Here is a 27,470-nt window from a genome sequence, read left to right on the forward strand (position 1 = left end):
CTATTATAACATTCATTTTGGATTTTGCTTACAAGTCAGATACAATATAAAATTTGACTATTTAACTATATAGCTTTGATTTATATCAGTTGTTCTCAATCTTTTATTCTTCCTCAACATACTTAAGAGACATGGCACATTCCCATTACGCACAGTGGCTCAGCAGAGCAGTGATTCTCCACTAAGTGAGGAGAGTGTAGTGGGGGTAAGGTGCAGTGGATTGTGCGGAGTTGAGAATTACTAGTTCACTAATGGAAAAATAATATAAAATGAAAGCTATGATTCAGAGGCAAGAAACAAAGTTAAATCTACAGAAAAACACCAAGTGTATGTCACAGATCCATTTCTTTAATGTACATCCAAAAAGTTCAAAGTACTTAAAAATGTCTTACTAGTGTATTTTCTCCATTGGAACTATTCCAGAGCCTCATTCGATTATCTGTGCCAACAGTGAGTAGGTGAAGACCATCACTTGTAAAACATAAGCCGTTAACCTTCCCATTATGAGCAGTGTTTGCTGCAATGAAAAACACAATTCAGATTATCTCTTCTTATAAATTCAACATAGCTAATGCTTGATGACATAGTTATTAAATATATTAAACACATTAAGGACATAATGTCCTTTAAACACAGTAAAGGACAACTATCTGAACTACTTAAAATACGTAAGTTGATTATATTTAAAATTAATCGTCCCTTTTGATTATTTGAATATGATAAGCCATACAATTAGAACCATAATAATAGAGGAAAACAGGAAAACCAAAGGGAAAAAAATGTTGCCAAATAAAATTTTTCTTCAGGAAGTAACCTGTGCTATTAAACCTAATTAAATACAGAAACTAACAGTAAAATTTTAAATTAAATACCTTTTAAACTTCTTATATATTAATACTCTATTTTCAATCTAAAAATCATTTCATGGACTATTGAAAATCAATAATATCGTATTTCCTTCTTAAAGACAACTGTTCCAGTCTCAATCAAAAGTGATACTTTCAAAATGAACAGGTTTAAGAAAGCATAATCCTCAATAGTCTGATTAACTTAATTTAAAAGATTATTAAAACAAACATAGGTTTTAAATAGTTAATCGGAATGTATTTATTTCTGGTCCAAATTTAATTCTAAATCAGAATTTTAATCTACATAGAAATTACACTCTATTGTAAAAATGCAATTGAATTACTTTGTCTCCTAGATTGCAGTGGACTCAAATCTCATACAACCACAAATTTTATTGTGACAAACTTGTCACAAAATGCTACCATTCTTTTAATTTATTATAACTTCCTAAATGGTACTGAATTTGTATTATTAGTTGGCCTCATGTGAGCAAAAAAAAGTTTCTACCAATACATTAAAAAATTCAGGAAGAGAAGGAATGACATACTTGTATTTTGAAGGGAGACAACCATAGTTAGTTGATGTAAATTTAGCAATCGATTCATTGTGAATGCCTTTCAAAAAACATACAAAATCTATAATTTTTCAACATCCATTTATTATCTGCTTTCAATTCAAATTTTTCAATATAAAAAATTGTCAATGTCATAGTCATATATTAACGCATTTTTCATTACCTGATTCAGCTGCTTGCGACTTTTTCCCATTATGCTGATCAAGAGTTATCAAGCATCCTGATGCTCTCCTCACATCCCATAATTTTGCTCTACTGTCAGCACTGAGAGGAAATAAATGTTACATTGACATATATAGCTAGGATAAGGACTCTGCTCCTCACCCACCTTTCCTGTTTATTGGCATACAGAACCTCAGTGTATTAGCACAAATGCATTTGCATATTTGGGTGGCTATACTTTTGCCTTTCCAGCAAATATCCAGTAGTCAATAGAAGCACAAAGAAGTGAAAAAAAAAAAAAAAAAAACAAAAGTAATCTTTTTTAAATCACAAGGGATTCTGTTGCTCTTTCTGTTGTTTTTAATGACATGAGCATCCTTCTCTCCAAAGACAAGACAGGCTAAGAGCTTTTTTCCTTGGTAAGTTTGCTGCTAAATCCCATATCCTTTCTACTGTTTGTTATTCAAATGTTTACAGAATCATGCAGTGAACTAATCTCACTTTGCTTAAGAATTCATTTGGTAGGAATGGTTTTTCTTTTTATTTGAAAAAAACTGAAAATAAGGTGAATAATAAGGACAATATATTTTTATTTGATTTCCTGTACTCAAATCAATCTTTGCCAAAACAAAGGAAATACATTTAATGTCTCTTAGAATTACAGACTTATTTGCATTTTACTTCAAGTGAAAAGAAAAAGGTAAAACCATGATCATAAATCAATTTCAGCTTCTAAACTACTCCTAAGGAAAACATAAATCAGTTCAAGTATGCTATCATATCCTCACAAAGCCCTTAATAATATTTTAACCCATTGGGTTTATCTAGGCCATTTTAATCAAGAAGATCATTACACTGCATTTTATAAGCCTATTTCTCATTTAAAAATCTTTTAAAATGTATATATACAGGGTTTAGCTCTTTCTATAACTTTGATTCTTTTCACAGATCACAAGCAAAGCAAACCTAGCCAACTGGAATAGCTGGCAAAAAGTTAGTGTTTCCCATTCTCAATTTGGTTTTCTTTCTTGTCAATAGGGGAATAGGTCTGCAATGGTATGAGTCTGAAGACATTAAGTCTCTTCTGAAACATTAGATTTGGACATATCTGACTCCTAACACTGACTACAAGGTCCATTCTGGAACTGATTCGAATTCCTGGGGTACTCTGAGAATTGAAAGCCTCTAAGTCTCCCTCTTGATTTGAGGAAAACCAAATTAGAAAAGAACAATGTAAATCCACTCTAGCAGGGAACACAAGCAACGCCTAGCTCCTCACCTTCACACCTCTTTAGCAACCTCTTGTGGCTACACTGGGGCTTCCTTGGTGGCTCAGACGGTAAATAAACTGCCTGTAATGCAGATCAGGGTTCGGTTCGATCCCTGGGTCAAGAAGATCCCCTGGAGAAGGGAATGGCACCCCACTCCAGTATTCTTCCCTGGAGAATTCAATTCCATAGAGAGATAGAGGATTCCATGGCTACAGTCCATGGGATCGCAAAGTCAGACATGACTGAAAGACTAACACTTTGACTTTGCGGCTACATACTAGACTTAATTCTACTTTAGAAATTACAAATTTCAATGTCACATTCTGCAAACTATTAACACAAGTTTCTCTGGGGACTAAACTGTGACAGAGAAGGAGGGCTGGCAGCTTTACAAAAATACAGATACACTTCTTTATAAACCTAAAAAAGTAGATTTTCTAATAATTCTTCTGCAAAAAGTTTTATTAAAATGTCTATGTCAAAATTTGATTACTACTTCCTATCCCTTCAAGTTTCAAAATTTTCTGTTTGACACTCATACATCTATCTAGGTCATTGATCCCTCCTATAAGCCTTCTAGTGATTTTATTTCGTTCCTTATACCTATGACTTCACCAACTTTTAAACAATTGTTAAGTCTGTGTCATTCAATGTTTTAATTTCTGTGTCATAGCACAGCAGTGTGCTACACCTTCAGCAGAGAAGACAATACTGACCAGCAATTCTATGTGTCCCTAATCAGCTCCCTCTTCCATTCATTAAAACTTCTATTTCAAACCTTTACTACCTTCTCTGAACACTGCATCTATGTATTTTCAATAGATGACATCAAGTTCTAAAATACAAGAAACTGGCTTTGCATTTCTTGAACTTCTCTGCCAAAGTCACAAATTTAATTGTACTGACATTTACTATTTCCTCCTTGCATGTAGTCATGGTGCCCTTCATGTGCCAGATCAAGTGTCCCCCTTCTAACGGGACCCTTGATATTATCATTGCCTGTCTATTCAAGGTCCTGATATACCAATTATTCTCTCCATTTCTTATCTTCACTAATTTCTCTCCACCAATACTCTTCCCTCAGCATTCAAATATACAAGACTCTTCCTTCTAGCAAACAAAACCCCCAAACCCCATGATCCTCAAGAGTTAAGTGCTTTGTTCTTTCTTCCCATACTGAACCGCTCAGAGATGTACCTCTACTAAAGCATTTTTCAGGATGTCCTGCAATCACTGATTTTTCTGACTATACTCCCTCACTAGACTATTACCTTTTTGGAGGGACTCTGCCTGTGCTATCTCTGTGTCTCTGGTACAATGCTTGGCACATGACAAGAATCATTAATTGTCAGTAAATTGAATCAATGAATGTGGATGGAAGTGATGAATCAGATTTAAAATAAGTTTGGGTTAAAAGAAAATGAATTAAAATGCTACTAATTTTAAATTAACAGAGTGCAACACTTTCGTAGGCAAAAACGACACAGCACAGTGTTTCACGGGTAGTATTAAGAGATTTGCCTTGCTACATAGATTCAGTTTGTTTTTAAAAATGAGGATCTTCAAATTGGATAGTCAGGATTAGGATTATGATGAATAGAAAGATTTTTTTTTGGTAATATGAATTAAAATCTTTAACTCAATTATTTTTCAGGACTTACTTAACAGCTAAAAATGTACCTAGCATAAAACAATCTTTTCAAAATGCTTATCCCTAATTATTAATCTCAAACCCAAATAGTTTGCATTTTACCTTGCAGTTGCCAAGATATGTTCATAACGTGGTGACCAGGAAACTGCCAATATTTCTTGTCTGTGACCTGCAAAAGAACTGTATATAATGACTTGCACTTTGAAATATGCATCTTCAAATCTTTTGAAATATCAAAAGATATATCGTAATTAACTTTGCCTGATTATGAAGAAAGCACAGACTAAATTTTAAAAGTAAACTGATATAATCATTTCTTCACATTTACAATAATTTATATTTAAATACTAATGTGAAGTCTATGGGGCATTCCTCACATATGTTATTTTACTATAAAAGACTTGGGTTTGCTTTGGAAAGAACAGCCAGAGCAAGTGAGTCTGTCTTTTTAAATATAGCTGTTAGCCTAGTAGGTCAGTCCATCAATAAATGACATAGCTCAAGCTTACTTATGTATCTCTACAACAAAATCCCTGCAACAGGCCATACAAGACAAACATTTGTTGTGGTCCTTTAATGGACCGGAACCTGGCGGTATGGAGTCGAAGATAAGAAAGTAAAAGAAAGAGGCTGATATTCCCTGGTTTACGCAGAGGACCAATAAAACCCTTGACACAGGGCTTGCATCACTCACGAAGGCACCAGGCACCCTCTCAAGGGGGTGAAGGCACAAAGTGCCTTCTCGAGAGGGTCTTAGAAGCCCAGGCAGGAAAGTGAGCATGACGGGTCTCCACGTTCCAGAGAATCAGCCAGAAAAAGAGAGAGAGAGAGAGGAACAAAAAAGACACGGGGACCTAAGCTCTGATGGAGCAAAGGTGCTTTAATGATTTTTCTATGAGTATATATAGGCTGCGGTACAAGAAACTTCTTTCGGGAATGATAGAGATCAGCAAACCAAACGTACAGCAACCATTACCAAGGGAACAAGGGGTAATGTCAGTCACAAGGTCAGGAGTCAATCCATATTTCAAGAAAGGGGAGCAAGACTAAACAGTTTTGTCCTAAAGAGAATGTTTGCTAAAGGAGACCCAAGCCTGCCTCACACAGTGACCTCAGTCCCTGGGAGCAGCGTGCTGTTCCGCTTGAAGAGGGACAAAGGACTCATGGGAGACAGCACGTAGGAATCCTCCCGTCAAACATTCCCTGACAAACATTCTGAAGACTAAAAATGTTTCTTAACTTTTTTCAGAAAGTTGTAGCAGAAAAAGATTAATTCATAACTGTAAAAAGCATTTATATAAAAATTTTTGTTTACAGCACAAGTGATAAGTTCATAGGACAAGTGAATTCAGCATTTTAAATCATTTCTACCTAACTATTCAAATTATATATTTTCATCTACTTAGTATATTTCATAGAGATTCATAATATAAAACAGATGTTATCCATCTCATCAAGTTTTCCTAATATATTTACTATATATTTCTCAGAGATGAATACAAAAAGAATTTCTGAATTATGTCCTATTTTTTTCACTGTTTAGAATTAGACAGTGATTTAGATTATTTAGAATAATACTGATAAAAAAAAGTAGCAAAAATAATTTAAGGTGGTAAAGCTTTACCAAATTTTATCTCAATATTTTTTCTAAAATATTTTTATTGAGAAAAGAAGTACCTAAATATTAAGAACGTCTACTCAGCTAGAACAATATTAAATAACGCTCAGAGACAGCTGTACTGATTTAAGTTTCATAAGTAGTTCATTTTTTTCAATGTAGAACTAACACAAGGTTTTGAGTTTGACTTTCTGTATCCTTTAAGCTTCCCCTGCAGCCACTGTTCATATAAATGTCTCCTTAATAGTTTAGTTTTATAAGAATAATGCACAGAAGGATCTTTATTTTCCTGTTGACTTCTAACAACTAACACAAAATACATCAGTCATGTCATTTACAAAGACTGTATTGTTAGCAATGTTTCATTTTATTGAATGGTTTACTCAAAGTAGTTGTTGTTTCAAATAAAATACCCTGTAGAATGTGGGAACAGGATCCAGACTTCAAGTCACAAAGTTGTACTTTGTGTCCTCTAGTACCAACTGTAAAAACAAAAACAAAAATGGTTTAAGATAATTAAAAATGATCACCAAAAGGAAATAAGAAACTAACATTATGAATCATGACACTTTCACTTGCAGAAATATAAAAATGTATGTTAATAGTATAGTCTTTTTATGTTATAACTAGAAAATTATTTTAGTTGTAGTCATATGTCAGTACTAAGATTATTCTCTATTACTCTATTATTATTTTTTAATATTTAACTTTGAAATAATTATAGATTCACAGGAAGCTGCAAAGATAGTGCAAAGAGGCCCTACGCAGCCTTCACCCAGGTTGTCCCAACGGTTATATGTTAGGTAACTACAGCAGAGTATCAAAACCAGGAAATGTGTACTGGTACAATGTGATTATAATTCTACATTATTTTATCACTTAAATCATTTTATTTTAATAGCTTAGCTGTTCCATGTTAATACACTTCTAAATCACTAGTAACAGATTCACAGAAATTCTAGACACAGACTGAGTGAGCCTCAAAGACGAGTTAGTGCCCAAACGCTTTACAGATGAAGCAGCTGACTAATGTCCAGAGGTGAGGAGATTCATGCAGTGCCACAGAAGTAATATCACAGGGACCTGATGCCTGATACCAGAAAAAATATCTTTTCATCTTCACATATGAAAATTTTTCTTGTAGGTGCTTTCATAAAAATGGATGTTTAATTTGAATCACACATTCTCAGAGAGAAGGAAGTCATTTCTTTGTTTTACTATGTTGAATGAAAGGCTGCCAAATTTTGTTTACACAGAATCCTTGAACTTTGGTGGTTTAAAAAAATTCTTGAAAGTGAAAGTCACTCAGTCCTGTCCAACTCTTTGCAACCCCACAGACTATACAGTCCATGGAATTCTCCAGGAAAGAATACAGGAGTGAGTAGCCTTTCCCTTCTCCAGGGAATCTTCCAAACCCAGGTCTCCCGCATTGCAGGTGGATTCTTTATCAGCTGAGCTACCACGGGGAAAAAAGCAATTCTTAAGGGAACAGAAATGACCTTGCTTTCTTTCTTAAAAACACCGCACAAATGATACTGGTGTTCATCATTTTATTTTTACTTATTTATACATTTACTCTTCGGCTGTGCTAGGTCTTTGGTGCTGTGCGGCCTTTTCCTCGAGGTGTGGTGAGTGGGGCTACTCTCTAGATGCAGCGCACAGATTTTCTCGCAGCGGCTCCCCTTGTCGCAGAGCGCTGGCTCGGGGTACACAGGCTTCAGCAGTTGGGGTGTGAGAGGCTCAGCAGCTGCGGTTCCCACGCCCCAGAGCACAGGCTTCACAGTGGTGGTACATGTGCTTAGCTGCTCTGTGGCATGTGGGGTCCTCCTGGACTAGGGATTGAACCCATGCCTCCTGCATTGGCAGGCAGAGTCTATACCACTGAGCCACCAGGGAAGTCCCAGAAATGTGCTTTCTCAGTCTTCAAATCCTAGCCACTCTGAAATCTAGCATGGTGCCTGACTTGTACAATATCTGTTAAATGGAATGAATATAAATGCCAATATATATTTAAGTTTTTGTTTTTTTAAAAGAATCATGATCTTCATCTGGGTTAAAATGTTTATATCAAAACTAACTAGATATTAAAAGGGAAAAAGTTTTCAGGATGCTAAAAAAAACAAAAGAACACAAATACAAACCTGCTACCAAACAGTGCTTGGTGGCGACTGGAGACATATGATGACTATAAACTGTTTCTTCAAAATTAAATACATCGGCAATCTGGTAATCAAAAGACATTTAAAATAAGTGTAATCACAAAAGCAGCAAATTTTCTATTTACTTATTGTTACACTGTTAGTAATTTTTAAATTGTTAGCAATTTATTTCTCTCTAATGAATTCCAGAGATTAAGACAAGATAACCTCCTGGTTCACCATCTTCCTTTCTGCTCCATTCTGGAGAATTTCAGCACCTACAGAAATGATCTAGTCAGTACTCTGCCTCTCAGTTCCATATAACCTCAGCTACCACACCCGGGACATTCTCACCACATAAAACTGCTCCTCCTTTGAAATCACATATTTCAGTTACATATGACCAGAACTTTATATCATTTACGCTCCCCTAACCACATCTAAGACACCCAGACAAAGCCTAGCAGCTCTATCAGTTCCTCCTGTCTTCAATTTTCCTCCTTCAGCTTGGATTCCAAGGTTGAATGCTTCAGCTCCAGGATCTTCAACTCCTTTGCCATCATCATCTCACCTGTCAAGGCCTCAACCCTGGATGGCTCCAAATGTCTGCCTTCTGAGCACCTATATCCAGGTTTAACTACAGCAGAGGTTAACAAATGTTTTTAGTAAAGGGTCAGACTGTAAATATTTTAGGCTTTGAAGACCAGCTACTCATTTCTGTCACTGCAGAGTCAAAGTGGCCACAGACAATAAATGAGCATGTCTGTGTTACAGTAACACTGTTTACAAAAAAGAGTCCATGAGAAGCCTTGGCCGAGAGCACACACTTGGCCAATTGGCTGCAGTCAGCTGACCTCTGCCTCATGAAGGTGAAGAAAACCTTATAATAGTGCAGACTGCATGCATGCTCAGTCACTGCAGTTGTGTCTGACTCTTGGTGATCCCATGGACTATAGCCTGCCAGTCTCCTCTGTCCATGGGATTTTCTAGGCAAGAATACTGGAATGGGTTGCCACTTTCTTCTCCCGCGGATCTTCCCAACCCACAGAGAGACAGAAACCACGTCTCTTCACTGATCATCAGGAAAACGCAAATCAAAACCACAATGAGATATCACCTCACATCTGTTAGAATATTTATTATCAAATAGAGATAACAAGTGTTGGCAAGGATATGTATAAAAGGAAACCTCTGTGATTATTAGAGGGAATGTAAATTAGTGTAGTCATTATAGAAAACAATATGGAGGTTCCAAAAAATTAGAACCATATGATCCAGTGATCCCACTTGTGGGTATATATCCAAAGGAAATGAAATCACTGTCGCAAAAGAGATAGCTGCATCCTCACGTTTTTAACAGCACTGTTTATAATGGCCAAATCATGGAAACAACCAAAGTACCCATCAACACACGAAGGGATAAAGAAGACCTGATACGTATACACACATGCACATATATATATGATGGAATATTATTCTGCCATGAGAAAGAATGAAATTCTGCCACTTGTGACAATATAGATAGACATTAAGAGCATTAAATACTAAGTGAAGTTAAGTCAAACAGAGAGGAATAAATACTGTATATCACTTACAAGCAGACTCTTAAAAAGCCAAACTGATAGAAACAATGAACAAAATGATGATTACTGGAGCTGGGAGAAATAGAAAAATGTTGGCCAAAGAGTATAAAACTTCCAGTTATAACATGAACAAGGGAAGAGAAAAGTTTCATAGGGAAGGAAACCTGAGGTAGGGAATACAACATATAAGATGTGTTCAGAAGGCAAAAGGAGATCAATTTAGTGGTAGTACATTATCTACATTGAAAAGAGGTAGAAGCTAAGGTTGAGAAAATAGGAAGTGAGGTTACAGAGAACTTAGAATGCCAGGCTGAATTTAGACAATGGAATCACTCACCAAAGGTGGTTTGGGTTGAGACAGGATGAAACTGCTTTATTCTAATTAATTCTGGGGTAGAACTTACTGAGGAACTGTGAGAAGAAAAATAATAAAAAGAAATCATTTAGGAGTTTATTAGTATTCCAGATGAACAGTGACAGTGAGGGAAACAGAAAAGAGAAATCTGAGAGTCTGAAGGAAGACCTGCTAAGATTTGAGGACTAAATGGATATGAGTTCACTTCGATTTAGAATATGTTTAGTTTGAGATGACGACACTACATTTAAGTAAAAGAGGTTCTGTATACAGGTAAAGACATATGGAACTAGAGCTCAGGGAAAAAATTAGCATGAGAAAGAAAAATAAAACTTGATCAAATAGCATAAAAACTATTATCTACTGTTTACTTCCCAGGTGGTGCTATTGGTAAAGAACCCGCCTGCCAATGCAGGAGACATGAGATGCAGGTGCAATCCCTGGGTCAGGGAGATCCCCTGGAGCAGGACATGGCAACCTGCTCCAGTATTCCTGCCTGGAGAATCCATGGACAGAGGAGCCTGGAGGGCTACAGTCCATAGGATTGCACAGTCGACATGACTGAAGCAACTTAGCATGCAAGCATGCACTGACTACTTTACTCAGTTATAATATTAATAACTTTCTTTTTCCTTATGTTTTTAGGTCAACAGGAGATAAATCCAATATTTTTCCGTACACCACTATATCACAGAAGTTTTTGAGTAATAAAGTATATAACAGCTAATGGTATTTGAATACTTACTATATACTAGGTGCCGTTCCAGGTACTGTACACATATCAACCTATTTAATCCTCACAGCCATTCTACAGGGTACAATCATTACTCCCGTTACATACAGACACAGAGAAGTTCAGGTACTTGCCCAATCAATATCATATAGCTAGCTAGCAGACAGGGCTTCCCAGGTGGCTCAGTAATAAACAATTTGGCTGCCAAGCAGGAGATTCAGGTTCAATCCCTAGTTGGGAGCCTGGTGGGCTACAGGCCATGGGGTTGCAAAGAGTTGGACGTGACCCAGCAACTAACCAGTAGCAGTCAGCAGCAGAGGCAAGATATGAACTCAAGCAGTATCGTTCTCCTCAATCACTATACTGCTTTCACACCTAACATATATGACACCTTAGCAAATAATCACACTGAAATTGTTTAGGACTAAATTCTCCTTCATCGTACAGAACAACTTGGAAAAGCTTTAACGTACTTACTTGTAATGTATTTGTATCCCATACTTTCAGAGTCTTATCAAATGAACTTGATGTGAACATGCCAGTGTCATGAGGATACCACTGTACGGTCTCCACACTATATTTGTGAACATCGGGATGGCTTCTACAAAACAGCAATCAAAATTTAGAGATAACTGATTTACTTGAGTTTCAAAATGGATACCATATTAACAAGTTGTAGTTTTGGGAAGAATGATACAAATGGCCAAACCTAGAATTCTTGCCATGTCCTAGCTGTCTAGGGAAAGAATATGTAGGCATCTCTAATTTTAGGTGCCCACAGTGTGATGTGGAGGCCTGCTTCCTACTAAGGATCATAAAATGAGACTTCCTATTTCTGTATGAGAGCTTGGACGGATCAGCCATCTACGCCGGACTGCTTCACGGAAGAAACTGATTTTTTCTTACTGAAAGAGATACCTACTTTTGTTTTGGACTTGCTTTTCTGATCATTTTATCAGCATTATCATTTAGAATTGTTGCCTCACATATCTCCATAGTGTCCCATACAGTATGGCTTCTGATTAAGAACCTCACTTCTACAGCACAAGAATGTGACAGGTAGATGCCCATGGGGTTCACTACTCTTAGGTAGCCCATAGCCGATAGAAGCATGATCTGTTGAAGACTCAGTTATGACATCAGTTACAGTACACCACCTGTGATGATGACGTGCTATCCTGAAGGATGCAGTTTATGTTCTAAACTAGTGATCGACACAGTATGTGTCCTCTATTGAAACTTAACTCAAAGACACTGGATGTTTAGAAATACTTATGATGGTGGAGGGACATCTGAATACCAATCAGATACTTAATGTCATTAATTATTGTATATGTGAGACAGTGGTAGTGGTGTTATGCTTATAAAACATTTTTTATTTTTTAGAGATAAAATTACAAATGATATCTTTCTGAGATTTGCTTCAAAATAATCTTCAGAGTAGGTGGGTGGGTAGAGTAAAGATGAATAAGATTGGTTATGACTGATAGTGCTGAGGCTGGGTGACAGGTACACAGTTCATTATACTACTCTCTATTTTCATATGTATTAAATATCTATAATAATATAAAAGTAAACAGAAGACTATTTCAACCCAAAACAGACGGGACTGTCATGAGTTCTGATTCTTTAAGCTGAAAGTTTAGATTACAATCAGGATAAAGGGCCTTGAACACATGTGGTGCTACTTGAAGAAATAAGAATATGAAGAAGAAAAGCTTTATATGCCATTTCTGGCCTTGAGACAGCTGCAAAAAACAACTGCAGTACTTATCCATAATTTCTTACTTTCTACGTCATGTAAATATTTTAACAAATTTCCCCTTTCTTTCTTCTCTCTTACCTCGATTATTTTATACAGATTACCTACAAACTAAGTCTACAAATTGCATAATTCTAATATAAGAACACATAAAACTAGTGGAAAATAGACATTATCTTGAACTGGATGTGGTAACTAAATACACTTAGAACCATACCTTTTTGGGGAAGGGAATAATTACATTTTTGGTCAAGTAACAGACATTTGCATTAGGTTAGGATGAAACTTACTTTTTTAAAGGAAGGGTAAGTACAGTAAGAAAGGTATATACTGATATTGGACAGCCAAATGGGTAGATTGTAGTGGACATGTGATCTTTTCTTGACTGAACATTCAAAGTCTTCCTTTTGGGGGAAAATTCCCTTTATTGAAAGGCAGGGCCTTGTCTCTTATTACAGAAAACAAGAGACTCCATATATGGCTCAGCAGTAAAGAATCCACCTGCAAAGCAGGAGATGTGGGTTCAATCCCTGGGTGTGGAAGATTCCCTGAAGAAGGAAATGGCAACTCACTCCAGTATTCTTGTCTGGAGAATCCCATGGACAGAGAAGTCTGGTGGGCTAGTCCATGGGGTCGTAAAAGAGTCAGACATGACTGAGCGACTAAAACAACAAATAACAGAAACAGAGAGACTCCATATATTCTCTTTCTCTTGCTCTGGGCAGCGGGGGCACAAACGTGTCCTGGGCTTAATCAATCCTGCCTGGGACTCCAAAACTCCAGCTAGTAATGCAAACCAGGGATATATTAGCAATTATTCACAGTTGTGGAGTCAAGAGTCTGTGTTGGTAATATGCAGCAGATCCCAAACTCAGCTGTTCGTGTGGTATGACCTTGACTGTGTTCTCGTATCCTGGTTTCTCTTATTTTCTGCTCATTTTCTACATTTGATTCTTCTACCTTCCTGTCGTTATGTGAGATATTAAATATCTTTCCAGTAAATTTCTGCTGAAGATAAAGAGAACTGGTTTCTATTTGATCTTAAGAATCTACACAGAGATTATCTAATTTCAAATAAATCTTTAATGTAGTGATCACAAATAAAAGTTCATTTATATTTAGATTTTAAAAGAGTATAAAATATTATATCAATCTCCTACTACATGTGATATATCATTCTCCTTAACATTTAACAAAAATTTGAGCACAGGAATCTTTTTGGTGCTCAAGAATAAACATATTAAATAAAGCAAAAATAAATATTAGGAAACAGAGTAAGCCACACTAATTTAGTATCAATTTTTATTGAAAGTATTTTTTAAAGTCAGATTATAAAGTCTTTGGATGTAAAATGCTACTTTAACTCATTTTGTAAGGATATTTACTATATGCCCATTTACATTCAAACTGATAGTTTTGAAGACAAGACTCTGAATCTAAGAAGAAAGTCATAGTAAAGTAAGATTGATGTCCTAAGCATTTACTTGACCTCACATACCAGAAAAGCAAATCACAGCCACTAATGGAATAATATTATATAGCATGTGGTATATATGAAGATACTATTTTACCATATAACAAATTAAACAATGTTAAAATTATAGCTAAGATAAAATAAGACAAAGATGAATTAAACTAATTAATGGCTGCCTTACACTTTAGAATTTATATCTTTTGTTGCTGTTGTTGTCTGTTTGGTGGGAGTGGAGAGAGTATAAAACAGTATAAGCATCTTAGAACCAAGTTCCAGAGTACCTGAGGCAGTATCTTGTTTTGTACCAAGTGTATCTATAATTAAACTGCTTCCCACTTATATAGTGGTTTTACAATTTTAATGTGCTTTTTGAAGATAATATTTCATTTAAGTCTCATAGAAAACTTACAAGAATAATAGGCCAAGTATAATTATCTCTAAGACAAAATAGCTCTGTCAGAGGCTCAGAGAAATAGTTTCCTTAAATCTGTATTTCCAAAGTGAAGTGTCAGAGCCAAGAAATAATCATAATTCTCCTCACAAATATTCCACGAACTTATGTATCTATTCTAGCACTTTGGAAACAGCTTTAATACAGAGCAGTTAATGTTCATGAAGTTTTTTCCTCTTGAAAACATTTTTTCAACTCTTATTCTCTCTGTTAATTCAAGGTCTGCTTAAAATCAGATCAAATATAGGAGACAAGAAAGAATTAAGTGATGACTAAGAACAAATTAAATCATAAAACACTTTATTAAACAGCCAAAAAAATTCAAGGTAGAAAAGCATGTTAAGTCAGGCAGCTTTAAGTAAGTAGGTAAGAGAAGAGGTGTGTGTGTGTGTGTGTATGTGTTTTGTGTGTGTTATGTACTGGCTAAAAGCCAGTACATTATGGCTTCTGGCTATTAATCTTTTTGTTCTACTAATAATAGTTGAAAATACTAATTTGTGTTTATATTTAGCTGGAAAGACTTAAATGAATCTTATACTAAGTACTCTAAAAACTAAAATTAGTTACCGAGGTGTGCCATGTAGGTGGAGAACAAAAAGACCATAATCAAAAGTCTTAAAGTCCTTTTGAAAACTGATACCCAAGTTGTTTTGGAGAAGTCATATGTTAAAAACAGCAATATCAAAGAGACCTGAAGACACATTTCTCCAAAGAAGACATACAGATGGCTAACAAGCACATGAAAAGATGTTCAACATCACTCATTATCAGACCAATGCAAATCAAAACTACAATGAGGTACCACCTCACACCAGTCAGAATGGGCTTCATCATAATGTCTACAAACAATAAATGCTGGAGAGGATGTGGAGAAATGGGAACACTCTTACATTGCTGGTGGGAATGTAAATTGATACAGCCACTATAGAAGATGGTATGGATACTCCTTAAAAAGCTAGGGATGACCCAGCAACCCCACTCCTAGGCATATACCCTGAGGAAATAAAAACTGAAAAAGACACATGTACCCCAGTGTTCACAGAAGCACTATTTACAATAGCCAGAACATGGAAACAACCTAGATGTCCACTGAGGATGAATGGATAAAGAAGCTGTGGTACATAAATATAATGGAATACTACTCAGCCATAAAAAGGAACGCATCTGAATCTGTTCTAATGAGATGGATGAAACTACAGCCCATAGAGTGAAGTAAATCAGAAAGAGAAATATAAATATTGTATGAAAGTAAAAGTCAGTCATGTGTGACTCTTTGAGAACCGATGGACTATATAGTCCACGGAATTCTCCAGGCCAGAATACTGGAGTGGTAGCCTTTCCCTTCTCCAGAGGATCTTCCCAACCCAGGGATTGAACCCAGGTCTCCCGCATTGCAGGCGGATTCTTTACCAGCTGAGCCACAAGGGAAGCCTTAAATATTGTATACTGACACATTTGACACATATACATGGAATCTGAGGAGATGCACTGATGAATTTCTTTTCAGGGCAGCAATGAGAAACAGACATAGAGAACAGACCTACGGACAAGGTGGGAGGAGAGGAGGGAGAAGGGGAGAAGTACGAGAGAGTAACAGAAATTTACAAACAATGTAACAGACGGCCAACAGGAATGCCCTGTGTGACTCAGGGAACAGACAGGGCTCTGTGACAGGCTGACAGTGGGTGGGGAGGGAGATGGAGGGAGGGGACACGGGTGAACCTATGGCTGATCGTTGTCGATGTATGACAGAAAACCACAAAACTCTGTAAAGCAATTATCCTTCAATTAAAAATTTTTTTTAAAAAGCAATATTTGAATTTCAGTTATTACTTTCATGAAGATGTCAAGAGATAACTACGTAAATATATCATTTGAACAATTTGTTGAAACATTCATATTTCATGTTTTGCATTTGTTGCAAAAAATACTCAAATGTTTATAAATTCATGAATTACATTTTTAATACACACCTGCCAACGGAACACACTGCTTTACACGTGTAATAAGGTTGTCTGCTGGAGTTCTCAAGATCATAAAGCACAATCACACCATCTGAACCACCTGATAACATGCTAATAATAAAAAAGTTCAAATTAATTTATCATTTATATAGTTCATTTATTTATGATTACATATTTCTAAAAATTACTGATCCACAACTCTCAAATTTATTATGCCCATAAATACAGAGTAAATCTTCATTAGCAGACTACAATAAGCTAAAATCTTTAATCTAATATTTGTGGAAAAATGAAAATAGATAGATTTAATCTGTGATCAGTTAAAATTTACCTTCAAGATACCAAAATGAACAGGAGAAACAAGATGGTAAAAGATATTCCTTATTTAAGAAAGTAAGACATTACAAAGTCATTTTAAATGTTCCAATTATAATTGTGTTAAATGAAAATGGAATCAGACCAGTTATTATTGATGGAATATTACAGATATTACTATCTGACCCTGGGCAAGCTACTTCACTTAAGCTTGTTCATTTACCAAAAGGGGAACCTTTTCACCTAAATCATAAAGCTGAAATAAAATCGTATGCAAAAGCCTTTTACACTGCCTGGCAAACAAAATAGGGCATCTGTAAGTGTTAGATTCCTTCCCTCCATTATAAACACATTTACTTCAACTCATTAAACTTTGAGCTTCTACAATATGTTAGGCATTATACTAATACAACTGTGAACAAGACAGACATGATTCCTGACTCCCCAGCATATAATCTAGTAGAGCAGACACACAGATCTATGAATTTAATCTATATATGTAAATATTTATGAATCTATAGAAAGTATTGTTATTTGCTAATATTATTGCTCACCATCAATTTTGGTAAAACTCTCTATTCATTCTTGTTCTCTGATTTTATTCTCTGGTAGATTCTTAAGAAAGGACTAATGAGAACGACATTCCTTGAATTCTTGTATATTACTAACAATTAGTCCTTTTGTACTTGAAAATCAGTCTGGTTGGATATAAAATCCTTGACTCACATTTTATTTCCTTGAACATCTTAAAAAAGAAACTCCACTTCTTTGAGCATAAAGCTCAAAATCAAAGCCTGTGGTTACAATATTATTTTCTCCCCTTATACGTAGCTTCTGATTTTGTTCATTTTAATGTTTTCTTTAGTCTTTATTCCATTCTCTTCCTTTGGTTTCTTCTCTGGAAACTCCTCTTATATGTATGTTGGATATTCTTTGCCTATCTTCTACATATACCTGATTCTCTTGACTCCTTTTCCTATCTCTATCTCTTTTTGATTTTTAAGTTTCCTCTTGTATTTATTTGCTTCTATTTCTAAGGTATCACCTCTTATACTTAACTTTTTTTCCTAATTTTTTCTTGAGTTTGATCATCTCATTTCTCAGTTTTTCTAATTGTAACTTATGTTATTTTTTCATACACTGTATCTTTTAAAAATGACTTTTAGCTATTTAAAAAATATTAGGTTATAGTTCTCTTCTATTTTGTGGACATATCTTTCTGGCACAAATTTATTGTTTATAGGAACATTATTTTATTTGTTATTAAAATAATTTTGTATGAACTTTGATCTTAATCCTATTCTTTTGCTCACTTTTATATGAAATTAATTTTCTTAAACTTTTAAATGGGAGGCTTAGTTTGCAATTTTAAAATTTATATCTCTTGAACATCTTCCTTTTTAAAATAAGATGTTCAGAATACGGCAGCTAATTTTCAGAGATTTCCTAGTTCTATTCATCTCTCCAATTTTTATTTGGCTCATCTTTTTTCCTTCTTTCTATCATTCCCGTATTTCTCACTTTGGATTCTATTCCAAACAGTTTCTCCTCAACATAGGGTTCATCCATTAGGGCATCTTTAATTGGTTAGCTAGAGAGATTATTGGGGCTAGATTACTTCCGCCCCTTTGGGTCTTACTGTGAACCCCTTGAACATCAAGAGTACAGAATCCTTTCCCAGTTTCAACTGTTGTAGTCAAACTGACTTGCTGAGCTTTCAAGTAGCTGTCAGTTACTTTGAAGTTATCAGGTCTACTAGGCGCCCCATTGGTTTTTATTACCCCGCCTGGTATAGATGCTGATATCACACATCAGTGTGTTGCTCTCATTCATCCATATTTTGAGGTTTGCAGGGATATCTGACCACTTATATTTGTTATAAGTAATCTTTTTTTTTTAAATTTTGCCACCTTTAGTTTCTCTGCTATTATAGTAAAATGTAAGGAGCTTGTGCCAGAAATGATCACACTTCTTTCTTCACTGAGAAAGTCTTGCTACAAAAACATTCTAGCTCATCAAAACTGTGCTTAAAGACTTAATAATTCACATTCTGGTACAAGTGTCTTATCTTGTTATGAACTAGTTACAAAGGGTTCATGAAATAGCAGCATGTCCAAGAAGCACTGAGTTATAGACCTGTTTTAAGAAAAATTCAATATTGATATGTAGAACAATTAGGTTAATTTAAAAGTACTTCTTCAAAGTTCTTTGTTCAAACAGTTCTATATCTGACTGATGATAGGGCAGTAAAGCTACCCTGAAGAGTTTTTTTCAATTTTCAACATTAGCTTCATTACAAATTTTGTGGGTTGGTTATTCTAATTGTGTATATCCAGAATACTTTGTAGTTTATCAACTACAGCTTTTTTACTTTATTTTTAAAAAAATGCTGCAGCTTGCTTGGAAACAGTTGTGAGTTACATGTGTACCATTTCTAATTCCAAAAACATTTTGCTGAACATTTGAGCTTTGTAAAACACTGTGTGTTTTTTCTACCACAGCACTACATGTATTCTCAATGGAAAAACAACTGTTTTCAAAGTTCAACTTTTAAACTTAATTTAAATCGTATTTATAATAAGGTCAGATGTTTCACCTTTGCTAGAGTGACTTCCAAAAGCTTTCCTTTGATTACATTAATTAGGTGAAAAAAGAAAAAAACCCTGAACATTATTGTAATTAACTGACTTTGTAGTTGAAGTATCTAATGGCTATGATGTTACTTAACTTTAAGGTAGTTGGTAAATATGAATAAGTGTTTTGAGCAAGTTATATGTGAGTTGATTTTTGTGAGAAAAAGAAGACCTATATTTAATTTTCCATTAAACATCCATTTTGCTTTTTATTTCTTTGCTGCCAAAAGGGTTTAATGCAAAATACAAGTCTTAGCAAACAATGAAACAGCTATAGATTTTCACTATGCAATAAAAGGGGAAACTACCATAGTAAGAATCTTGACTTTTCTGTATATGCTCTGCAAAGACTCCTTGGCCTGTATTTCTCACACATATTTAATGCACATATAATCCATAACTTTCCACATTTCTCACTAACTCTCCCAACCGGTAGCCTACTGGATTCATGAGCTTTACAGGTCAAACAACTGATCACTACCCCACCAGCACCCAAGACCAAAAGAAATCAGCTATCCCTTGCTGCTTATGTCAGGATTATTTTACAACCAAATGTCCCACAGCTGTCCTTGATTGAGAGGTAGTATGTTCAGCCTGGAAAAGGTTAGGAGAAAAAAAATGATCACATGTCATCTTTTACATTTAACCATGTGTTAAAGTTAGAATTTGTTCACTGTACATGTTTCTCATATACTAGGTGAGACCATGACAGAAGCTGGAATTTAAAAAATTGAATTCTATTAAACTTACCCTGGCTTATTTTAATGTAAATAATAATACCTCATTATAATACAATGATTTGAGGCAAATGCTAAACAAAACATAACAAGACACACTTCTTTAGTTATTTTTATACTTGTCCTAATCGAAGGACAAGGATTTTGAACATTTTGGTAGAAGTAATGTGGGGTAGATGAGCTTTAAGTGGGTGGGGGTGTGTGTGTGTGTGTGTGTGGTATATGCATATTTGCATTTTTCAAAGCACTTCAGCTGTTGTGTGGAAAACGGACTGAAAGTATAGGTGATAATGCTTCTGATTAACAACAATGGTGGCGATCATTTATAATATTAATCATGTTATACATATTATCATAATTAATCTTCACAACAAACTTGTTAATTAGGTATTGTTCTTACATTGTGTAGCTAAGGCAACTGTAAATTAGAAAGGTTAGATAAATTGCTCAAGGCCACACAGCTAATAAATATAAAGCCAGGAGGAACTCAAATACGAGTCTGGTGTGCTTCATATACTTCTGCTGCTTATATTTGTTTTCCCACAAGACTATCTGAGAGCAACAACTGTTTTGAAATAGCTCCTAAAGACACACCTCAGCACTTACATGCTCTCTGCATCAAAACAAAAAACAAAATTCATTATTTGTTGATTTAACAATGAATATATTTATATTAAAGTACTTTGGAAATACTTATTTGGCAACATTTCATAGGTTCAATGTTCCATATTTATTTGAAACTAATAATGCCAGATTTAAATGTGTCAAGTTAGAATTTTTATTAATTTTTATGAAATTTTACAAAATTAATCTGAAAGCAAGATTTTACTGGATCTCACTTAGGAACAAAAATGATTATATAATAAACTTACTATCTCCCTTCAACAGGTTCAATGTCAAGGGTGTTAACTCCACTGCAATGGATCCTTTCAACATCTCTGTCTTTGTTTAACTCCAGTCCCAAAACCCTAAAAATATATATATATACAAAAATTAAAAGGGAGGGCACACAGAATCCAGCAACACATCAGAAGGATCATACACTCTGATCAAGTGGGATTTATACCAGGGATGCAAGGATTCTTCAATATATACAAATCAATCAATGTGATATACCACATTAACAAATTATAGAATAAAACCCATATGATTATCTCAGTAGATGCAGAAAAGGCTTTTGACAAAATTCAACACACATTTATGATAAAAACTCTCTAGAAAGTGGGCATAGAGCAAACCACCTCAACATAATAAAGGTCATAAATGACAAACATACAGCAAACATTATTCTTAATAGTAAAAAACTGAAAGAATTTTCTCTAAGATTAGGAACAAGATAAGAATGTCCATTCTCACCACTATTATTTAACATAGTTTTGGAAGTCCTAGAGATACTAATCAGAGAAGAAAAAGAAATAAAAGGAATCCAAATTGGAAAAGAAGAAGAAGTAAAACTGTCCCTGTTTGCAGATGACATGATACTATACTTAGAAAATCCTAAAAATGCCACCAGAAAACTACTAGAGCTCATCAATGAATCTGGTAAAGTTGCAGGACACAAAATTAATAAACAGAAATCTCTTGCTTTCCTATACACTAACAATGAAAGATCAGAAAGAGAAATTAAGGAAACAATCCCATTTACCATCACAACAAAAAGAATAAAAAACTTAGGAATAAACCTACCTAATGATTGCAGCCATGAAATTAAAGGACACTTATTTCTTGGAAGGAAAGTTATGACCAACCTAGATAGCATATTGAAAAGCAGAGACATTACTTTGCCAACAAAGGTCCATCTAGTCAAGGTTATGGTTTTTCCAGTGGTCATGTATGGATGTGAGAGATGGACTATCAAGAAAGCTGAGCGTCGAAGAATTGATGCTTTTGAACTGTGGTGTGGAGAAGATTCTTGAGAGTCCCTTGGACTGCAAGGAGATCCAACCAGTTCATCCTAAAGGAGATCAGTCCTGGGTGTTCACTGGAAGGATTGATGTTGAAGCTGAAACTCCAATACTTTGGCCACCTGATGCTAAGAGATGACTCATTTGAAAAGCCCTGATGCTGGGAAAGATTACGAGCAGGAGAAGGGGACGACAGAGGATGAGATAGTTGGATGGCATCACCGACTCAACGGACATGGGTTTGGGTGAACTCTGGGAGTTGGTGATGGACAGAGAGACCTGGTGTGCTGCAATTCATGGGATCGCAGAGTCAGACATGACTGAGCAACTGAACTGAACTGAAGGAGGCAAAAGATCTGTACTTAGAGAATTACAAGATGCTGATGAAAGAAATCAATGATGCAAACAGATGGACAAACATAACATGTTTCTGGATTGGAAGAATCATTATTGTGAAAATGACTATACTACTCAAAGCAATCTACCAATTCATTGCAATCCCCATCAAACTACCAATGGCATTTTTCACAGAATTAAAAGAAAAAAACTCTACAATTTGTATGGAGACACAAAAGACCCTGAAAAGCCAGAGCAATCTTGAGTGAGAAAAATGGAGCTGGAGGAATCAGGCTTCCTGACTTCAGACTATATGACAAAACTATATTAATCAAGGCAGTATAGTACTGGCACAGAAACAGAAATATAGGGCAATGGAACAGGATAAAAAGCTCAGAGATATACCTCATGCATATATGGTCACCTAATCTATGACAAAGGAGGCAAGACTATAAAATGGAGAAAGGACAGTCTCTTCAATAAGCGGTGCTGGGGAAACTGGACATCTACCTGTAAAAGAATAAAATTAGAACACACTCTAATACCATACGCAAAAATAAACTCAAAATGGATTAAAGACCTGAATGTAAGGATGGACACTATAAAACAGTTACAGGAAAATACAGGCAGAATACTTCTTTACATAAATCATAGCAAGATCTTTTCTGATCCACCTTCTTGAGTACTGAAAATAAAGCAAAACAAATGGGACCTAATTAAACTTAAAAGCTTTTGTACAGCAAATGAAATCATGAACAAAATGAAGACAACCCTCAGGATGGGAGAAAATATTTGCAAATGAAGCAACTGATAACCTTCAGACCATACAAACAGCTCATGGAGCTCAATATCAAAAAGCAAACAACTCAATAAAAAAATGGGCAGAAGGCCTAAACAGACATTTCTCCAAAAGAGACATACAGATGGCCAATAAACACATGAAAAGATGCTCAACATTGCTAATTATTAGAAAAATGCAAATCAAAACTACAATGAAGTATCATCTCATATCAGTCAGAATGGCTATCATCAAAAAAAAAAAATTACGAACAATAAATGCTGCAGAGGGTGTGAAGAAAAGGGAACCCTCTTACACGGTTGGTGGGAATGTAAACTGGTAAAACCACTATGAAGAACAGTATGAAGAGTTCTTAAAAAATTAAAAACAGACCTACCATATTACCCAGCAATCTCACTCCTGGGCACATACCCAGAGAAAACCATAGTTCAAAAAGATACATGCACCGAATCTTCATTGCAGCACTATTTACCATAGCCATGACATGGAAGCAACCTAAATATCCATCAACACAGGAATGGATAAAGAAAATGTGTTACATATATACAATGCAATATAACTCAGCCATAGAAAGGAATGAAATGGTGTCATCTGCAGAGAAATGGATGGACCTAGAGACCGTCATACAGAGTAAAGCAAGTCAGAAAGAGAAAAATATCATATAATATCACTTGACTATGGAATCTAGAAAAATGGTACCGATGAACTTATTCATAAAGCAGAAATAAGAGACAAAGATGTAGAGAACAAAGCTACAGATACCAAGGGGGGAAGGGGCTGGTGGGATGAATCGGGAGACTGGGGTTGACACGTATACACTGCTACGTATAAAACAGACAACTAATGAGAACCTACGGCAGAGAACAGGGAACACTATTCAGTGCTCTGTGGTGACCTAAATGGGAATGTAACCTAAAAAAGAGAGGATACAAGTATACACATAACTGATCCACTTTGTCGTACAGCAAAGACTAACATAACGTGGGAAAGCAACTATGCTCCCCGCAAAAGTAATTTAAGAGTGGGGGGGGGGAATAAAACTAAACAACAGGAGAGCAATTTAACATTAAAATGTCCTTATTTCACCAAAATTACATGAAGTTAAAAATGGCTTAAATACAATGCTTAAATCTCCTAACATATATCCAAGGATATTTATAGATTATTAAAAGCCTTATACAAATTTTTGAACTCTTAAGATTATTAACAATTACATGTAAAGAGTTTCTCCTGAAGCATTATCTTAATTATCTTATGTCTTATTTAAAGAGTGTATTTTGTTAATTTTAATTTAGATATCTAGAACCTGAAACACATTTTCATGAACAAAAAGCTAAATTCTTATAACTTAAAACTTAACTGAGGACATCTAGTGAACAAAACCTTAAATTACAGTTTTAAAAAATTTCCCTGAATTGTTTCCTACAGCAATATAAAATGAGTATGTTCAACTCAATAAATAAGCACATTTAAATAAATAAAATTAAATACAAATAAAAGTGATTAACAAGTACTCACACAAATTAAGATGAATGAAATTTCTGATACTCAGTAACTATAAAACACCATTACCCTCGTGAGGACATTAAGATTAAATGAGTTAAAACATAAAAAGGGCTCATAACAAGGCTCAGCACACAGTAAGTGCCTAGTGAATGTTAACTATTAGAACCTGTCTCAATCTTTTAGATGTTAAAAAGCAATTAGGTTAATGTAATTAAATGACTTCTACATTCATTATTGATCAAAATGAGCTAATTTAAATGAGATTTTTTCCCCTTAGACTTATTGAAAAATAAATGAATACATAACACTGATAAGCTTAAGATGTACAGCATGATGGCTTAATTTGCATACAGTGAGAAATGATTACTAAAATAGGTTCAGCTAACACCCATCATCTCATACAAATACAACAAAAAGAAAAAAATTAAAAAATTTTTCTTTGTGATGAGAATTATTAGGATTTGCTCTCTTAACAACTTTCCTATACATCATACTTCAGTGTCAACTATAGCCAATTATGTTGTACATTACACCCCTAGTACTACATATTTATTACTGTAATTTTATACCTTTTGACCACTTTCATCCAGTTCTTCCTCCTACCACTCCCTGACTCTGGTAACAAGTCTGATCTCTTTTTCTATGAGTTTTTAAGATTCCACATATTTAAATGAGATCATACAGTATTTGTCTTTCCTTGTCAGACTTATTTCATTTAGCATAATGCCTTCAAGGTCCATCCATGTAGCTGCAAATGGCAGGATTTCTTCACTTTTTGTAGCTAAATAATATTTCATTGAGTATATGTAACACAACTTCTTTATCTATTCATCCATAAATGGACACTTAGTTTTCCATGTCTTGGCTATTGTAAATAATGCTGCTATGAACATGGAGGTGCAGATACCTTTGCAAGTTATTGCTTTCATTTCCTTTGGATATATTCCCAGAAGTGAAATTGCTGGATCATATAGTAGCTCTATTTTTAATTTTTGAGCATCCTCCATAATGGTTTTCCACAGTGGCTATACCAATTTATAAACCTCACCAACATTGCACAAGGGTTTTAAATTCTCTACAGCATTAAAATCCACTCCAACATTTGTTATCTCTTTTCCTTTTGATAACAGACATTCCAACAGGTGTGGGGTGTTGCCTGTTGCTTTTGCACTTCCTTGATGACTAGTGATGTTGGACATCTTTTCACGTACCTGTTGGTCATTTGTATATTTTCTTAGGAAAAATGCATATTCAGGGTTTTTTGGCCCATTTTTCATTTTTTCCTCTTGTTATTGAGTTGAATGAGTTCTTTATATATTTTGGATATTAAGCCCTTATCAGATAAATGGTTTGCAAATCTTTTACCCCATAGTGTAAGTTGTCTTTTCACTATGTTGACGGTTTCCTTGGCTGCACAGAAGCCTTTTAGTTTGATATAGTCTTGCTTGCTTTTGTTTCTGATTTTCTTTTTTTTTTTTTCTTAGCCCATGAAATCTCACTCTAGACCAATCTAATCTCTGCCTTTAGCAGGGATTAGACCTAAATACTTTAGGTCTGTATCATTTGGGAACCAGAAGAAGGCGCTAAGGTAAAGGGAAAGGGAGGGTTCTACAACAGGGAAGCAGGGGTAGGGTTTGTGTGGAAGGAGGCAAGGTATGCAAAAAATAATTAAAATGGCAGGCCTGAGGCTACTATCCTTAAAAAGCCCTGCTTGCAAGACTGGCCCTTACCTGCCTTCTGGGATTTCAGGAGGGTTCCCATTATTTCTGGGTAAGAACGGCTCACTGTGCCTAAATTATTTGAAGCAAACAGTATACATTATGAATACTTACATGCATTCTAGGAGTCTGGAATTTTGGTACATGCTAAGCAGAAAGTGCCTATGTGGCCAGTTTGTACTTAAAAACTGCTCTAGTCACTGAGTCTGTAATGAACTTTTCTGATAAGAGATTTCACCTATGCTATCACAATTCATTGCTAAAGAAATTAAGCATGTTCTATGTGACTCCACTGGGAGCTTGTGCCTGGTTTCCTTCTCAAGTCATCCATGTGCCTTTCCCTCCAATGAGTTTACCCTGTATACTTTTGCTGTAATAAATCATAGTCATGAGTAATTTGGTACAACTATATGCTGCATACTGAGTCCTTCTAGAGAATCCTCAAGCCTGGGGGAGGTCTTGGGGACTCTTGGGCCAAGGCGGTGAGAAGAACAGGGGAGAAAAGAGGAAGGAGACACAAAATGAAGGAGAGACGACGAAGGGGAAAGAAGTGAAAGAGTAGAGATATAGGGGAAGGCAGAGGAAATTGGTGTAAGGAGGGTAAGGAAAAGAATGAGTCCTGGTGTCTTTCAAAATCATTTTTCCAATCTCTTTGCTATGAGACATCACATACTGGTCATTAACGGCCAGAATCCATTTTGATTGATTGGTTTCCATGTCCCACTGATTGCAAAATATTAGGTTGGTGCAAAAGTAATTGCAGTTTTGCATTGTTGAACTTTGCCATTTGATACTGCAATCCATTCTTAAATAAATGTGGTTGTTGTACACCATTTTAATTCACATTTCTCGCTTTATCTTTTTATGCGAATGACTTATTACTTTCTGTTTATTTTCTATGTATTTCAGACTATGGAAATGATGTTAGACAAAAAGC

General features: G+C 35.3%; 1 protein-coding gene across 4 annotated transcripts in view; it reads right to left on the reverse strand.

Annotated features, from left to right (window-relative positions):
* ERCC8 (ERCC excision repair 8, CSA ubiquitin ligase complex subunit) overlaps positions 1-27,470 on the reverse strand; it is a 57,529-nt gene that overhangs the window by 27,088 nt on the left and 2,971 nt on the right. Inside the window, exons 2-9 of one of the 4 annotated variants that reach the window (XM_065905260.1) lie at positions 21,143-21,238; positions 16,595-16,696; positions 11,412-11,535; positions 8,267-8,348; positions 6,539-6,607; positions 4,610-4,676; positions 1,587-1,687; positions 393-517 (exon numbers count right to left, since the gene is read on the reverse strand). In XM_065905260.1, coding sequence (XP_065761332.1) covers positions 393-517; positions 1,587-1,687; positions 4,610-4,676; positions 6,539-6,607; positions 8,267-8,348; positions 11,412-11,535; positions 16,595-16,696; positions 21,143-21,238 — 766 coding nt within the window. Of the gene's footprint in view, positions 1-392; positions 518-1,586; positions 1,688-4,609; positions 4,677-6,538; positions 6,608-8,266; positions 8,349-10,183; positions 10,258-11,411; positions 11,538-16,594; positions 16,697-21,142; positions 21,239-27,470 lie in introns of those variants that run through there. The other 3 variants (XM_065905261.1, XM_065905263.1, XM_065905262.1) reach the window with 3 other exon arrangements.

The sequence above is a fragment of the Muntiacus reevesi genome, chromosome 14 (assembly GCF_963930625.1).
Source record: "Muntiacus reevesi chromosome 14, mMunRee1.1, whole genome shotgun sequence".
In the NCBI taxonomy this organism is placed as follows: Eukaryota; Metazoa; Chordata; class Mammalia; order Artiodactyla; family Cervidae; genus Muntiacus; species Muntiacus reevesi.